Source organism: Aedes albopictus, chromosome 3 (assembly GCF_035046485.1).
Source record: "Aedes albopictus strain Foshan chromosome 3, AalbF5, whole genome shotgun sequence".
NCBI lineage: Eukaryota > Metazoa > Arthropoda > Insecta > Diptera > Culicidae > Aedes > Aedes albopictus.
The window spans coordinates 443,966,825-443,984,565 of NC_085138.1; the positions used below are offsets into that span (position 1 = coordinate 443,966,825).

The following is a 17,741-nucleotide window of genomic DNA, read 5'->3' on the forward strand; positions in this document are numbered from 1 at the left end:
TTTGCTGAAATTCAGCAAACTTTGCTGAAAGTTCAGCAAAAAATTTTGCTGAACCCTTCAGCTCGGCAAAATTCAGCAAAATATTGCTGAAAGCGTTTAGTGTGTAATCTATAGTTCAATTGTCCCATATGCCTATTCATAACACAATGTGACTCTTCTGAAACATCCCTTCAATACTACATATGTATCACCAAAATGTGGAACAATTTTGACGTACACTCACCTACTGATCGCATTGTCCGACGGCGAATGGTGCGGGCTGGTCAGATTCTTAGCCACATGGATCTGCCCATGGCCAATGCTGCCGCCACTACTGCTGAGTCCACTGATGACACTGCTATTACTTCCACCGCCGCTCCCAGTACTGCTGTTGCTTCCACTGCAGGGCGGTATACTGGGCGACGCGGTTCGCTTCATCTGCGGCGATTTCTCAAACACCGACGCAAAACTGTTGCTCGGAGGTCGCGATTGTGGCGTCAGCGAAATGGGCGACGGCACCTTAGGAGACTCCAGCTTGATGCGCATCTCCGGGGTGGACCGCTCTGACGGGGTTTTCTCGTGAGTGGACAGATTCTTGAACTTGTCCGCCACGTGGATGGTGGACGATGCCGCCGACGAAGAAGGCGTCGAAGGATGACCCGACGGGAGCCCAAGATGCAGATGCTTGGCCTGCTGCGATTGGTGGTGTTGCGTCTGGGGGTGCTGCTGCTGCTGTTGGTGCTGTTGCTGGTGATGATGGTGATGGTGGTGATTGCTATTAGCTGCGGCGGCTGCGGCCAGCGCCAATTGGTTCGTAAGTAGACTTGTTGTGTTGATTGCACTATTGACTGTGACGGGGGACTCGCGGGTTGCCACTGCGGCGGCTGCTGCGGCCGCTACCGCAAACGCCGCATTGCCCGGGTGGTGCGGATGGTGGTGATGGTGGTGACTGGATTGGTTCAGCATCTCGTTGAAATTATTGTTTGCGACCGTATTAAAATTTAAACATTGCAATAAATTTTCGCTGCTCATGTTCGAAATCACCTGTTGCCCCACGGGGATCGTCAGAATGGTTTGGGTGGCAATTCCTGCGTGTGCGTGATTCGGTGCGTTTGTTGGGTTGAGGGGGAAAATAAACGTGGGAAGGGTGTTAATAGCGGTTAAGAGATGAACATTGATACACGCGTAAATAAAACACAGCCCAGGCATTGGCGTAGCTGGAGAAGGGATTTTCTGTAAAATATAATTTTGTACAGCCGTACCATGTCGATCCAGTCCCGTTGGGTCCCAGAAAATTTCTAACTACGCCAATGACCTCATGTGGGGGTTGTAGCTCATGAACACGTGTTCGGTTGGATCAACTTACCTTGTGACGTTGGTATGAGCAGTTGGGCTCCTTGGATGCCTTGGACAATCTGACCAGATGCTAGAATCAACTGAGGCATTTGAGCGGCCGCAGCTGTCAGGGGTTGCGAAGCAGCTCCCAGTGCTCCCATCACAGGCGAATGGCTTTGTGCGCCAAGACTAAGATTCAGGGGTGAATTATTAAGTAACGCCGACGGTAAACCAGCCGTCGGAAGACCCAGCCCCGGCATAACTCCCGCCCCGCCGGACAGCTGAGCCAAACTCTGCAGCTTCTGTAGGTTCAGCATGTCTTGCACTGTGGACAAAAAAGCATGACTCATGTAGATCGTAAGAGAGTTCTCCGGGGTGTGATTTTAGAACTCGATATGTACTCACTAGTTCCATTCAGATGCACCTGGGCTGCGGCGGCGGCGGCTGCTGCAGCTGCTGCTGCTTGGTTAGTCACCGGGGATCCACCCGTCGACAGGGATAGGGGAGACATTTTTTCCCGGCTCCGTAATGCCGCGGCCACCACTTTCGAACGGTTTGACGCCTCGTTCAGCTCGTCCAGTGGGCTGTTTGAACGGCTGCAATTATCACTTCTTTCCCGGTCCTGTAAATAGAAGAGGAAAAGAGAGGTGTGAGATGATGGTGGGTGGGTCAGAGTCAGAGAGCAAGAGTGCTGGTTGAATCGTGGTAGGCTATGGATGAAACTGTAACGGTGACGACGACGATTACGCTGGCGAATGACGGTGATGGTCGGCAATGACAAGGCGTAGAAAATCGACTATGTCGTAATTAAGGAACGGAAATTAAAATTGACAATTTTCAAAAACTTGTAATTAGGAGCAATTATTGTTAATTATGGCGGACAAAAAAGTGGGGAAGATTTAACACTGCAACAATATTTTGATTGAAGAGCAATCCATATGTTGTTAGCGATAAGTAGTGAGGTGTGTTATACTTTCAATAATATTCATAAAACAAGTTGGGGTGGGGATTTTTAAAGAACAAATCGAATATTAATCCAATGAAACTTGCCAGTCCTCATGGGAATTTTCGAAAGTTTTGTTATTTTCACCCATGAAGGATATAAAAAGCAAAAACTGCGATGTTTCTTACATTTTGAACGTCGAATTAAACTTGCAAATCAGTAAAATAGTTTTTGCAATTTCTCATCGTAATAGGCTGTTTTACCTCACGCAAGTCTGACAGGAAAAGGCCTACTTTCCCACACCAAATTAACAGTGCTGTAATGGTTCATTACAGCACTGATTTGCGTTGCGTAATGAACCATTACAGCACTGTTTTCAGTTTTGGTCAACTTCTTGATGCTTTCTGGACGCAGTTTTGAAAAATTGTGACAACTGCACAATATAACCTATTATGATCAGATTTTCTTAAACATTGGCTGTGAACATCAGTGTGCAGTTTGATGAAAAAGTTTTGTTGAAAACTATCCTCAAGGGTAATTTATGAAATTGCAAAAAACGTTGTACGCAACTCGGTGCAGAACTCGATTTTTTTAGCACTCGTCGTAATTATCCAACTCGGCAAGCCTCGTTGGATAAATGTACGACTCGTGCTGTAAAAATCGTCATTCTGCACCTTGTTGCGTAAACTACTATTTTGCAATTTCTCATCGTAATAGGCTAGTTTACCTCACGCAAATCTGCCAGGAAAAGGCCTACTTTCCCACACCAAACAAGCAGTGCTGTAATGGTTCATTACAGCACTGATTTGCGTTGCGTAATGAACCATTACAGCTTGTTTTCAGTTTTGATCAACTTGGTGATGCTTTCTATATGATTTCTATATGTGCAATTTGTTGAAAAAAAATTGTTAAAAACTATTCACAAGCGGTAATTTCAGAAACTGCAAAAAAACGTTGTACGCAACTCGGTGCAAAACTCGATTTTTACAACACTCGTCGAAATTATCCAACTCTGCAAGCCTCGTTGGACAAATGTGCAACTCGTACTGTAAAAATCTTCATTCTGCACCTTGTTGCGTAAACTACTATTTCGGTACAACTTTTGAAGTACAGTCAAGGACAAGGTATTTGGAGTACATAACTCAAAATTTCAAGAGCACCGATTTTAAGAACCGTTGAACGGATTTGGACGAAAATACATCACGCTAATTGTTCAGTGGTTGTCAACAGCGTGATGCATTTTAATCCAAATCCGTTCAACGGTTCTTAAAAACGGTGCTCTAGAAATTTTGAGTTATGTACTCCAAATACCTTGTCCTTCCATGCCTCGATAGGGAGAGCTCGAATTGAGGAACCAATTTTTAATGCACACTAGATTGAAAAAACCTTCGTTACTAAGAAAACCGGCGACAACAAACGGATGTCACTTTGCATCCCAAGAATGTTTTGAACTTAGAAAATGAGGTCTAGTTATGTGAAAATGGGTTTATCGACATATAGAGAGAAAATCTGTAACAAGAAAGAACGAGATCGCATCAAGTTGGGGAGACATCGAAGTAAAGAGATATCGGCATGTTGAGAGGAAAAATGTATGCAGGTTGAAGGAACCGATCGAGATAGCGAGAGACATCAAGATGTAGAACATCGAGACATAGACAGTTTACCATTGAAAAGGGATCAAAATGACCCTTGCCTTGAAAGCGCTCTAAATCCCGAAATTCCTGGAGGAATACTTAAAGGAATCCATGGAGCAATTCCTTAAGAAATCCCAGGAGGAATACTTGAAGGAATCCCTGAAAGAATCCCCGAAGGAATCCCTGGAGCAATTCCTGAAGAAACCGCTGGAGGAATACTCGATGGAATCCCTGTAGGCATGCCTAGAGAAATCCCCGGAGGGATTCTCGGAGTAATCTATACAGGGATTCCTGTTGGAATTCAAGGGGATTTTTTGGAGAATCCTTTTAGGAATTTTCGAAGAAACGTCTGGAGGAATTCCTTGAGGAATTTATGGAGAAATCTCTGAAAGCATTTCTGGCGGAAGTTTCAGAAGCATCCCTGGAGGAATCACTGTAGGAATCCCTAGAGGAAATCCTAGAGGAATTCATGGAGGAATTCCTGGAGGAGTCCCGGAGAAATTTTTGAAGAAATTCTTGGAGGAATCCCTTTAGCAATTTATGGATAAACCCCTGGAGTAACTCATGGAGGAATCCCTGTAGGAATTCTCGATGGAATTCCTACAGAAATCCCTGGAGAAGTTCCTGAAGGAATCTCTAAAAGACCCCAGGAGGAATCCCGGATGCAATCCTGGAAGGAATTTCCAAGAAAATCTAAAGAAAGATTTCTTAACGAATCCCTGGAAAAATTCTTCAAGGAATCACTGGATAGAATATTGAAAAAAAAAAATCTCTGTGTTATTGTCTGATCGAATTATTGAAAGAAGTCTTAGATAAGCTCCTAAAGAACTCTTCGCAGAAAAGTGTTTTTGAATTATTTTTTTATAATTAAAGGTTTTCTGTATTATTTTTTTTAACTCTGGTAGAATTTCTGAAAGAAGTCCTGGTAGAAATTCCAGAAGAAATACTTCGAATAATTCCAGGTAGAATTATTGGAGGCATCTTTGGGCTGAAAGTCTCTTTAATAAAGACAAATCAATCAATCAAGGCATCTTTGGAGGAGTTCTTGAAGAGATTCACGAACCCATCTCTGAAGCTCTGGAGAACTACCTGTGCGAAGCCTTGAATTAGGTCCAGGAACAATCACTAGAGGAAGCTTCGTACGACATCAATAGATGATAAATTGGCAAAGGAGAAATTTCTGGAGGAATTTCTGAAGTTGACACTGGATTAATCTTTGAACAAATCCCCGTTTTTGTGGAGGAGCAGCCATAGACATGTATCGTCTGTCTAACCCGACTAGCAGAGCATAACAAAATTATATCAAAATATGTTATTATTTTATACTGATATTATCGAACATATTTAGGCAGTTATAATTTAGATGCACGACGTTTTTAAAACAAAAAATTCAGACTAATATCATACGAGATCCAATAAAAGTCTAACAGAACTTGTTACAAATATATCAAAAGTATATCAAGCCCTGTTCTGAGTGTTATATTATATATATTATATTATATTATTATGTTATATTACATACAGGGTGTTAGGTTCCTGAGTGCAAACTTTTTAAAGGGTGATAGAGGACCATAAATAGTGAAAAAAATTGTTCTACGCATATGGTCAAATCTCAACCGTTACGTAGTTATTGAACTTCCCATGTTTTTGACTCTTATTGCCTTAACTGGCAATAACTTAAAAATGGTTAAACTTATCGAAGTTTGTTTACCCTTATTAGAAAGATTATTGAATTTTCTATCAAATGGCATCTTTGAATCGATTGGTTTAGTTAAATAGCTAAGTTTTCTAGCGCAAAATAGCTAAAAATAGTGTATTTTTATTGGTTTTTGTCATTTATTTTTGAAACATGCGTAATAAATTAAAATTCTTTCTTTGGCAAAGTTGTGGCCCCTATTACAATCTACAATTCGTTCTTTGACACCAAACTTCTAGCTCTTATTGTTTTCTTGCAATTTTGATTTTAATGTGCGGCACAATGCGCAAAAAAGTGCTTTACATGACAGTTGCTAATTTATGATCTGAAATGCGATGTTAAAATCGAAATTGCAACAAAACGATAAGAGATAGAAGTTTGATGTCAAAGAACGAATTGAAGAGTGTAACAGGGGCCACAACTTTGCCAAAAAAAGAATTTTAAATTATTACGCATTTTTCAAAGATAATTGACAAAAACAAATTAAAACACACAAGTTTTAGGCTATTTGCTCTAGAAAACTTAGTTATTGAACTAAACCAATCGGTTCAAAGATGCCATTTGATAGAAAATTCAATAATCTTTCGAATTAGGGTAAAAAAACTTCGTAAAGTTTAACCATTTTCAAGTTATTGCCAGTTAAGGCAATAAGAGTAAAAAACATGGGGAGTTCAATAACTACGTAACGGTTGAGATTTGACCATATGCGTAGAACAATTTTTTTCACCATCTATGGTCCTCTATCACCCTTTAAAAAGTTTGCACTCAGGAACCTAACACCCTGTATATTATATTATATTATATTATATATATCAAAACTCTAATTAGTTCGTTAGAATTTTTGCTTCGGTACTACTTATTCCTTACAAAACACAGTAAATAAGCACCTACCAGATTCAAAACTCAAATTGTGAACCCTTTATCGAAAGTATATTCTCAGTCAATGCATTTTAATTATCCTGTTCTCGCTAAAAGTCCACCAGAAGGATGCGGTCGAGAAGATGAATTAAAAAAAAAATCCTATGCAATCTGCAATTGCAACGACATCAGCGAACAATGACGTGAATCAAAAACCATCATCGTCAACCGATCGGAACCGTCCTCCTATTGCGCTCGTTGATTTACAAAACAATTCGCCATTCAAATAAAGATGGAAACTGTCGATTCAGTGTTAATTATTTGATTTAATTATTGGAATTTTTTGCCATGCTGCAGGGCCAGGCTACCAGCATCATCATCGTCCATCGTCCCTCTGGCAGCGGGACCACCGACGAAGCATCCAAACATTATTCATTATTATCGTTACTTAGCCATTGTTGGTTTTTTCCCAATGAAATCCATTCATTCACGGAAAATTTCATCTAGGTAGGCGAACGATTCTCCGACGGTGATGCATCCAGCAACAGCAATCCGGTCCTTTCGATGATGGCACGCGAGCCATAGACGGGGTTGCTACGATTTCCAGTTTTGCCTTCGTCGTCGTCGTCGCCTGCTTCTGTGTGTTTGTCACTCTTCACAGGTGACGGGAAAAAATCACTCCAAAATGCAGAGAGACCGACCTGTATGCAGCTTTACATCCCAATCGTTCCCAATTGCAACACAGAGGGAAGACGGCAAAAAATTGTATCAAGTGCGCTACCCCATCATGAGCCCCACCGAACTTGACAATGCAGTCAGAAATTATTTGCTTTTTGCATCATCACATGCATCGATCCCCACGACTTCCTCCGTTCCGAGGTAGAAAGCCCGGGAGTCCTCTTTGTTTCTCCATAGTCGTTGCCGTCGTCGTTCCATCGTGTGTCGTTCGTTGTGACACAGTAGGCCTTGGCTTTGTGATGGACGGACGAGTCACGAGGATGGGATGAAATTTCAATTCTAATTTGGAGTAATTTGGTGAAAATGTTTGAACAATTAGTTGCTTTGTTCATGTGCTAATCAAGCTTCGTGCGAATTGTTTTTTTTTTTGTTTGTTGAAGTTTATCGGAAATGGAGTTTATCTGATTTTTAAAATACAACGAGCATGACGCAGTGAAATGAAATTATGCTGCATGAATAGATATTGAATTGTCGTAATGAAACGATGCATTTGACTGAAGAGATTTTATTTGAAAAAAAAAACGTTGGCTTGATAACATTTGTAAGAAGTATATCGATAATGCAATAAGGAGATTAACTAAACAGATTAATTAACTGCGTAAGCCATGATTATTTGATTATTGAAAAGTTTCATGAAATTACGAATGAAATAATCAAAGACTGCCATGGTGATCACGATATTTGCACAGGATAATATTTACACAGCGGTTTAAACTGTTTTTTGAATCTCCAGGATGGCCTCTTATATTTACCTCTCTATATCAATCAGCGGCTGTATGGTTCGGAGTGCAACTTGTTTCTATACCTACCGAAGGTGGCGAGGTAACATATTTAGGAGTATGTGCACAGCCCAAGTAACAATTTCATTGCTGATTGGTTTTCTTTGATATTTATTAGGGTTTTATTACAGCAATAATTAAAACTCACAGTTTTATGACTGCTTTTATGAAAACCATTGAAAAATTATTTTATAGAATGCTTGAAGATATCCATAAAGACAGATTTAAAGAGTAAACAAAACTTTCCGGTATGTAAACCTTCTGGCAATCATTATTACCACAATAAAACTGTTAAAACTCTCAACAGATGGCGATCCGTTCGATTAGTAACGACATCTGTTGATGGAAAAGCAGAACTACGACACTGCTAGGTTTATTGCGGTCATCATAATAGTAAACTTGCTTTCGTTTTATTTTCGCTGATTATGGTTGTCGCCATATTGAAGAATCAGCTAACGTGAATGGAAAATAGTTCATTTTGCTCAAATTAGCAATGAATTGATAGTTTGCCACCATTTCCATAACATGATCACATAAATAAACTCTCTCTGCTGAGTTTTCTTGTGATTTGACATAGTTTTACTAAATTCACAAATTGATTTATTCATGCCAAGATGATAGTATTCACTTTTTTCGAAGCGCATTAATTTTATGATACTGCAACCCCAATATTCACGGTAAATTCGAATGCGCATAAGCCTACCAGCACAATAACTACTAAAATATTGCTTTGAAATAATCGTTTTCTACTTATGAATGATGTATCCTCCTGAACTTTACGTGCCATCGAAGAAACTTCTCTGCATCTTGAGCTGCCATAGTTTTTGTTGAAAAAACAACAACAACAATCGAGAATTTTTCAACTAGGTTTTAAAACGGGTTTATTGCTACTCTTAATGCGGTTTGCAAAACCTCTCCGAGAGTGGTCCACTTAGCCGGAAGATGCTCTTAAAGAGGTTATCAAGAGGTTTTGATGTTTGATTCAGTTTTATTGCAAGTTTTATATAATTCCATGAAGATCTCTTTTAGAGCCGAACAAAACTTAAGATGGTACTTGGGAGGATGAAAGACTTCCGGCCCCTGACCTCCAAGAAATTGAGGAGGAGGTTGGCCGGTTGAAAAACAACAAAGCCGCTGGGGCAGATCAACTACCAAGCGAGCTTCTAAAATACGGTGGAGAAGCACTGGTGAGAGCACTACACTGGGTCATTACCAAGATTTGGGAGGAGGAAGTATTACCGGAGAAATGGATGGAAGGTATCGTGTGTCCCATCTACAAAAGGGCGACAAGTTGGATTGCGGGAACTATCGCGCGATCACACTACTGAGCGCTGCCTACAAGGTACTCTGCTAAATGTTATGCCGCCGTCTATCACCGATTGCAAGAGAGTTCGTGGGGAAATATCAGGCTGGATTCATGGGCGAATGCGCTACAACGGATCAGATGTTCGCCATCCGCCAGGTGTTGCAGAAATGCCGCGAATACAACGTGCCCACACATCACCTGTTCATTGATTTCAAATCGGCGTATGATACAATCGTTCGAGAACAGCTATGGCAGATTCCCGGATAAACTGATACGATTGATCAAGGCGACGATGGATCGAGTGTTGTGCGTAGTTCGAGTATCAGGGACACTCTCGAGTCCCTTCGAGTCTCGCATAGGGTTGCGGCAAGGTGATGGTCTTTCGTGATTGCTGCTCAACATTTCGTTAGAGGGTGTAATAAGGAGAGCGGGGATTAACAAGAGTGGAACGGTTTTCACGAAGTCCGTTCAGCTGCTTGGTTTCGCTGATGATAATGATATTATTGCTCGTAAATTTGAGACGATGGCGGAAACGTACATCCGACTAAAGAGTGAAGCCAGACGAATCGGATTAGTCATTAATGTGTCGAAGACAAAGCACATGATGGCTAAGGGCTCCAGGGAAGAATCAGCGCACCCGCCACCCCGAATTTTTATCGACGTTGATGAAATCGAGGCGGTTGAAGAATTCGTGTACACTCAAACCTCCATTTAGGTAGGATCCATTTAGGTAAAATCTATTTAGGTCCCTCCATTTAGGTAACGTTACCTAAATGGAATTTGATTGTGTTCAAATCAGTTGGAGTACTTAAGATTAGGTATAAGACTGGTTTATGGAAAAGAAGTAGTGAGTGGTGGAAGGGGGTCGGTATAGGGGGGGGTGGGGGGGGGGTTGCAATGTTGGGTCCAACATACGATAAAAATTGACCCGACTTTGACCCGACATTCAATAATTTTTTCAGTCTGGCGGAATTTTGCAGGGTTTTTTGCAAGGTTTTTCGTGTTTCGTGCCCAGATAGTCATTTGAATGACAATTCTGATCTAAGACCCTCCAAAACCGCCGAAAACGCCCCTGAAGCCCCTCCCCTCCTGAAATCCACCCCCTCCTGAAATTCATTGAAAGCCATCTGAAACTCCGCATGATCTCCTTTAAATCTCCTGGTAACTTTCCCTTACTGAACTTCTTTGCAACCTTGTAATCCATTTAGGTAATAAACTGAATCTATTTAGGTAATGAATCCATTTATGTAAAAATTCTATTTAGGCAGTCCCGACCCATTACCTAAATGGAGGTTTTAGTGTACTTGGGCTCACTGGTGACCGGCGACAACGACACCAGCAGAGAAATTCAGACACGCATTTTGGCAGGAAATCGAGCTAACTAAGGATTCCGCAGAACTCTACGATCGAACAAAGCTCGCCGTCACACGAAGCTAACTATCTACAAAACGCTGATTAGACCGATGGTCCTCTATGGGCACAAAGAATGGACCCTACGTGCAGAGGACCAACGCGCCCTTGGAGTTTTCGAACGGTAGGTGTTGCGTACCATCTACGGTGGAGTGCAGATGGAAGACGGTACTTGGAGAAGGCGAATGAACCACGAGCTGCATCAGCTGCTGAGAGAACCAACCGTCGTCCATACCGCGAAAATCGGGAGGCTACGGTAGGCGAGTCACGTCATCAGAATGTCGGATAGCAACCCGACTCAAATGGTTCTCGAGAGTCATCCAGTACTAGAAGACATGGTGTGCAGCGAGCTAGGTGGGTCAAGTGGAAGACGATTTGCGGACCCTTCGCAAAGTGCGGAACTGCAGACGCACAGCCGTGAACCGAGTAGAATGGAGACGACCTTTATATATAGCAGAGGATACTCTGGCCGTAGTCAGACCGGGAAGGTAAGTATCATCTAAAATTATTGTGAAATCCATGCAAGTAAACGCAAAGAAGATGCAGTACCTCCAGCTTAATGATATTCCTCCAACTCTTGCAATCCTTCCATCCATGCCAATGCCAAAGTATGGATGGAAACCAGATGAGATGGGGGTCACAAATCTCCATACGTGTACGGCTGGAACCGAGCATCTCTGCAAGTGTGTTCGCCATGTGTTCGCCTGTATTGGACCCCCCTCATCCTCATCATCCAAAGGATACGCTTCTTTAGGATACCACGCCAATCTCTCCTGCTGGCTATCGACAACCGTGCCGTTTCGTTGCCCGGCCAGCGAATGAACGTTCATTAATTTGGTGAAATAATTAAAATAGATTGAACATCGTACACGGAAGATCAAAAAATCAAGTAGCGACATTGCTTCCCCCCACCCCATGGTCTATCTCGGTCGTCTGCTGGTGTCTGGCGCTGGTATGATGGTCACTGGCCATCGGAACGGAGGCCGGAACCGCTCTACATGCAAACGAGGTGTACCGTTCCGATTTTCCCCGTCCGATGCAGCAACGGTGGCGAAACGGTCGATGTGTGGCGTGTCAATAACTTTATTAAATCCAAAGAGACTCCTCCGCGTGGCGGCGGCGGCGGCGTGGTCCCCGCGGAGTGAGAGGATGCTGGGAGGTGTGCAATGCAGTTAATATGAGCCTCCAGCGATGAACGCATCACAAACCATGCGATGAAGGGGGTTGGCTGCACTGGGGAAGGTCGATGAAAAAATTCTAGATGCTCGCTCACTAGATGGTGTAAATGTGATTTTTTTCCCGCCACTCTATGCTAACTAGATGGGACTGATGGCTGCTGAGTCGAAGCCGGCCGACCGAGGACTAACTGACTGACTGACTGCTCGCTGACGTTACGACACACGGGAATCTCCACGCCCCCGTTCACCCGTTCGACGACGGCGGGACGACGACAGGGGGGATGGGAACGGATTGCAAAAGGACAAGTCGGTGAGTTGGCCGGGAAATCGGGAAATGAAAACAGAGCGTATCGAACGGTGGAGGATTTTTTTTTCGTGGATGGTGTATGTATTTGCGTTCCCCATTCGAACATTGCACGGGAGCAAATTTTCTTCGCTTGGAGCTAATTTGCTGCATGCAATTAGAATGATTGATGAAGTAGTTGTTCGAAGGGAGGAATTTCCAGTCCAATGGGAAGACATTTTGGATTTTTAATTAAGCTGGGCTTGTGCTAGGTAGTTGTTCGACTGATTGAATCTGAATTGAGTGACAATTCCTGTTCTTACTTACTTGTATTTGTAATTATATAGGTATCGTGAGTGTTATTAGTTTCTTTGTGTTCAACACTGGCATAAGAAAATCTCAAATACTGAAACAGTTTATTTTTCATGATCTAGTGAACAATCAAGATTACTATGTATTAAAATAGCTTCTGGAATGAAATCAGATAAATATTTGATTCTCTTCTGGATGTTCAACGCTGCAGAAACCAGTATGTACTTGGTTACATCGTCTGTGCAAACTTTCCCTGCAAGACTTCTGTGCATCTTTGTCTGCCTGCCTTAGACAAAGATGCTACAAGTGATACTCAGCTTCAGCATTTCTGGTAAATTGGAAACTAAAAAATAATTCAACTGGTTGTACACTGTTCCGTAGATGGGCTGCGTCGAGCCTGAAACCGGCCGACAATAAATTTTTTTTTTTTATTATTTTAACAATTTTAAGAACCATAAGTGTCATGTCTTATCTCGCGTCGCGTCTTGTTAATGACTTATATCTATATGATCGAAATTCTAAAAAGTTATTGAAACAGAATGACTCGCATCAAAGCCTAATTTTTTAGCAACACAATTTGACAGTACTGGTTGTCGTCTCCGAGATGTCCACCCACTTGGAGTACTTACACCTGTTTTCGTGAACGCAAACATGTCAATTCGCATTCTCAGGGCACTAGACAGGTCGTGGGTTTGAGTAGCAGTAGAGAAAGTAACGTGCTGGTATCGGATGACTTCACCAGCTCGAAGTTCCGTGAAGGGTTTTCTGGAACAATAAATGCCAATATTCGATTCACTGCTTTTGCGACGCCTCGCAAAAACGTTTTGTATATGCGTCTATATCCTTTGACCAGATGAGCTAGGACATTACTGGCATCGAAGGCACGGTAAAGTCTGGGTATCGCGTAATACAAACCCCATTGAGGACTTTGAACTCTTTCAAGCAACTCCTATCCCTACCATCCCAAGCAACACACATGTCATATAATAGTAACGGCAGCGCGAGTTTTGGTTGTATAGAGGTACAAGGTACAAGGTATAGAGGACAATTAAAAGTTCCATAATAAATACAAAATTTCCCATAAATAATTCGAAAAATCCCAGTGAAGAAACAGGGGTGTAAGCAGTAATAAATAACAAAAGTTCCATAAACAAATAAGAAAATGCATAAATAAATAAAAAAATTCCATAAATAATTGATTTTTGGGCAATTAAAAACGTCAAAAATGCAATGAATAAATCAACTGTTGCAATAAAAAAGCCATTTTTCCCACCATAACACATAACTTCGAATTTTCCATAAATAAACCCGATTTTTCCATAATAAATTAGAAAATTCGCAATAAAAAAATATCGAAAAAGAAATAAAAAATGCAATAAAAAATGACGAAATTACCCATGAAAAACAAATGCAGGAAAGTATGAGACAGTGAAATGCTGAATCACACTTATATATGACTGAAACGACTGAAAAGTTTGCGTAACTATGATTGCAATTTACCGAGCAATTGCTTGCTGTCCGAACTCGCTATCGCTCGTCGGACCTGAAAAAGGAATAACATTTATGTTTGCATTATACCGGGCAAATTCTTGAATCTGTGGTTTGCCTAGAACTGAATCGATGCAGTTGCGGTCCATCGGATATCGGAAACTTCGGCGTCTTTCTGCTGCCTCAGTTCCCCAATCCTCTATGCGGCTTCGCCGCATAAACTATATAATTTTTTTGGCTCAAAATGCATCTACGTTTATTGCTCGTTATTTGACATTTATTGATAATTTTTTTTTATTTATTGCACTTTTTGATTTATTAATTGCTTTTTAGATATTTTTTTATTGTGAATTTTCTAATTTATTATGGAAAAATCGAATTTATTTATGGAAAATTCGAAGTTTTCTGGTGGGAAAATTGGCTTTTTTGTTGCAACAGTTGAATTATTCATTGCATTTTTAACGTTTTTAATTGCCCAAAAATCAATTATTTATGGATACTTTTGATTTATTTATGCATTTTCTTATTTGTTTATGGAAATTTTGTTATTTATTACTGCTCATAGCCCTGTTTCTTCACTGGGACTTTTCGAATTATTTATGAAGAATGATCACTTTCTTATGAGTCGTTTATATTTTAGCCAATATACCTCTTATCTAGGACCTACCATAAGGACATTTTCCAAAAGCCCAAGTAACACTTTTGTCACAGAAGAGTCACGGTGGCGCAGGTTATTGTTGCGCAGGAGTCACTGTTACTTACTTCTTACAAATTAACACGTACTTGCTAGAAGTAAGTCACAGTGACTTCTGCGCAACAAAAAACTGTACCGCCGTGGCTTTTCTGTTACAAGCGTGTTACTTGGGAAGATGCTTTGAACGCGGGACCATTAATAATTTTGGCAAAATTTCCTGATGGAACCAAATGAAAAAAAAAAATGTAAAAAAATCTTTACTTTAGATTCCCGATAAGAAGTTTTAGCAGAGTTATGGAGAATAACAGGATTAGATCATATATGATGTGGGATGTACTAGCAAAAGTTTTTGAAAATTATGAAAGCTTTCTCAGGAGATATCTCTATAAAAAAATATTGGAAATCCCAGAATAAATCGATTAAGACACATTCGGTTTGTTCCATGGAAAAGTTTCTGGTTAAACCTTTCTGAAATAGTTTAAATTTCCAATGAATTTCTTGAAAGGGATTCACCATTAAAGCGAGGAATGGACCGCAAATGGAATCACTCAAGTAATTTCCGTTCACTACATTATTTTCCCTTTTTTTTAAGGAATTGTAAATCTTTATTTTTTTGGAGTTAATTTAAGAGTTTGTAGCTGTACTCTTAAAGTTTTTGAAGTGCATGTAAGGGGTTCATGCCGATGTTTTTTGGCGAATTTCTTTGATGACTTTCAGGTATAATATGAAAATGCCGAAAGGTTAGATGAGCACGACAAATGATAACTCCGCTTTATACCCAGCCAACATTTACAAAAAGGAAACTCACTAAGACCAAGCCCACTCATGGGCTCAATCAAGCGTTTTAACGTTAAGTAGAGCCCCGAACAAGGAAGCGAACCGCACCGGTCGCTGCTAAGTAGGGCTCGAAAGCGAAAAGTTTACGTACGGTTCGTAGCAGGGCTTAGAATATAGAGACACGCAAAGTACGGTCTCTATTCGTAGGCTCGTGCGCTCTCTCGCGTTTAGCTCTCTGGGTAGCGTAAAGAGGAGACGAAAGAACATGAGTATGGATTTGTTGCCTAGTATATAGTTTCTAGAGAATGATTTTCTTGTTTTGTATAGGTAGGAATTTATTTTAGTTTGCATCAAATATTTAAAATTTTTATTTTTACTTGCTTTGAAATTTTCAACCAAATAACATCATAGATCGTTACACGAATAACACAACAAATTGTCTGACATACAATTGTGATAGAGTGACAATACAAACGCAGAAAAATAATAGGTTTAAATTGACAAGCTTTGCTTACGTATGTTATGAATAAAGTTTTCCCTTCTTCGCCAATTGTAGGATCATGCATAACGAAAATGTATTGATTTTCTTATAAAAATAGTTACGATTATTCATAATCACACCTTTAGTTTTTGATTCGGCCGATCGTTTCGAAACTAATATTTGAAGAAATGTATAGTGATTCAGTGAGTTTTGCTATTTTAACACGTACATGTTTGAGCCGGGGTTGCTACGCAGCAAGTAAAGTTTGGTTTTGCACATTTAGAAAAATGTCCAAATTAATAACTCGCGAAGTTCGTTACGACAAGTTCCAAAATTATCGTCACCCGTCGCAGATTCCGGTGAGAAGATGTGCGTATTTTCTAACCCGGAAAGATACCATTTGACGGTAATAAGTGACCACAAGGTTTTTTTTCTTCACTTTCCGGGCTGAGATCCCCCGCTTTGAAAGTGCTGTGCCTCGCCTTTCGTTTTGTAGTGAATATTTCGAAAAAGGCAAAGGAGTTTTGGTTTGATTGCTGTTTTTGAAAATGGTGGTTGTCAGTGGGTGGTTTATTAAATATAAATTTAAAAATATAAATTAAATAAACGAGACATTAGGAAGAAAGTGAGCGAAATGGGTAACTTCACCCTTGTAGAAACAATAAGGCAAAGCAGAAAAAAAATCTGCGAAGACCCCATGCGAATAACACCTATCATACAGAATAGGAGGTTTGACATTAGATCTACAAAAACAACCCAACAATTGGGGAGATCTTTCCAATATTACACATTTATTCACATCTCTTTTATCCACATTTTCATATATTTAAACATATTCATCAACATGATCCAGATAATCGTTTGGTACAATATGTCCACGCATCCTTCCTCCTCTGTAAATTCGAGAAGTACCTTGCCGAAAGAAAATATTCTGTACTCCAAGTATTTCGAAGAATCATCTTTGCGCGTAAATACAACACAGTAGACCTGGTCGCTTTGATGCATGTGTCATATCTATGATATGCTGCAAGCATCAATTGACAAGAGAAGTAACACGATTGCTTTTCAGGGTGATTCCGTACTGACTGCGTATGTATAAGATTAGATAAGAGTAGTTACGATTTTTTAAAGATGCTTTGACTGTACCTAACTCAATTCAGATATCATAGAAACACTTCAGTATTTTTTTTTGTAAAAACAAACTTTAATTATACCGATAATAATCTAAAAAAAATATAGCCGAGCTGCCAAGTTTCATCAATTAAAATAGGCGGTGTGCAGGACTGCCATATTGTAGGCTCCTCGTTATAGAAAAAGCAAGGTGTTGGATGTTAAAATATATCAATTATTGTATGAAGCGCCAAAAAGGAGAGTGGGCTCATTATGTACTTTGACAAATACGCAGTCTACTTCAAGCGCATAGAATCTGCATCCAACAAAATATTCATATACCAGCATCCAAAAGATCGCAATATATATTAAGATTTCCGATTGATGCTTTGTAACTAAAAGGTTGTGACTGAGTATATTAGCTGATGTTAAAATACACGTTAATGAAAAAGGTTGCGCAAACTTATCGCAGACTGTTAGAATTCAGCTTCTACTATGACCGGGATTCAAGAATCTTGACCTACGCGAAGTTGTAAAGGAGACAACTACGTTATAAATGTGTTGGAAATGTAAGGGATGTAATTATTCAATAAACCTAATTATTAAAAAAGATGCTCATAATCTCAAATTCAGATACATTTCTTGCGAGAAAGGCAACATGGATATTGAAGAGATGGATATTATTTTAGATAAAAATTCAACCTACAAGTCATACAGTAAGCAACAAACATATAATTTAA

At 40.3% G+C, this 17,741-nt stretch overlaps 1 protein-coding gene across 5 annotated transcripts in view; it reads right to left on the bottom strand.

Annotated features, from left to right (window-relative positions):
- Positions 1 to 17,741, bottom strand: part of LOC115254207 (protein nubbin) — a 475,087-nt gene that overhangs the window by 35,813 nt on the left and 421,533 nt on the right. For 4 of the 5 annotated variants that reach the window (XM_062856663.1, XM_062856662.1, XM_062856661.1 and 1 more), the window contains exons 3-5: positions 1,720 to 1,936; positions 1,346 to 1,639; positions 224 to 1,067 (exon numbers count right to left, since the gene is read on the bottom strand). In XM_062856663.1, coding sequence (XP_062712647.1) covers positions 224 to 1,067; positions 1,346 to 1,639; positions 1,720 to 1,936 — 1,355 coding nt within the window. Of the gene's footprint in view, positions 1 to 223; positions 1,068 to 1,345; positions 1,640 to 1,715; positions 1,937 to 17,741 lie in introns of those variants that run through there. The other variant, XM_062856665.1, reaches the window with a different exon arrangement.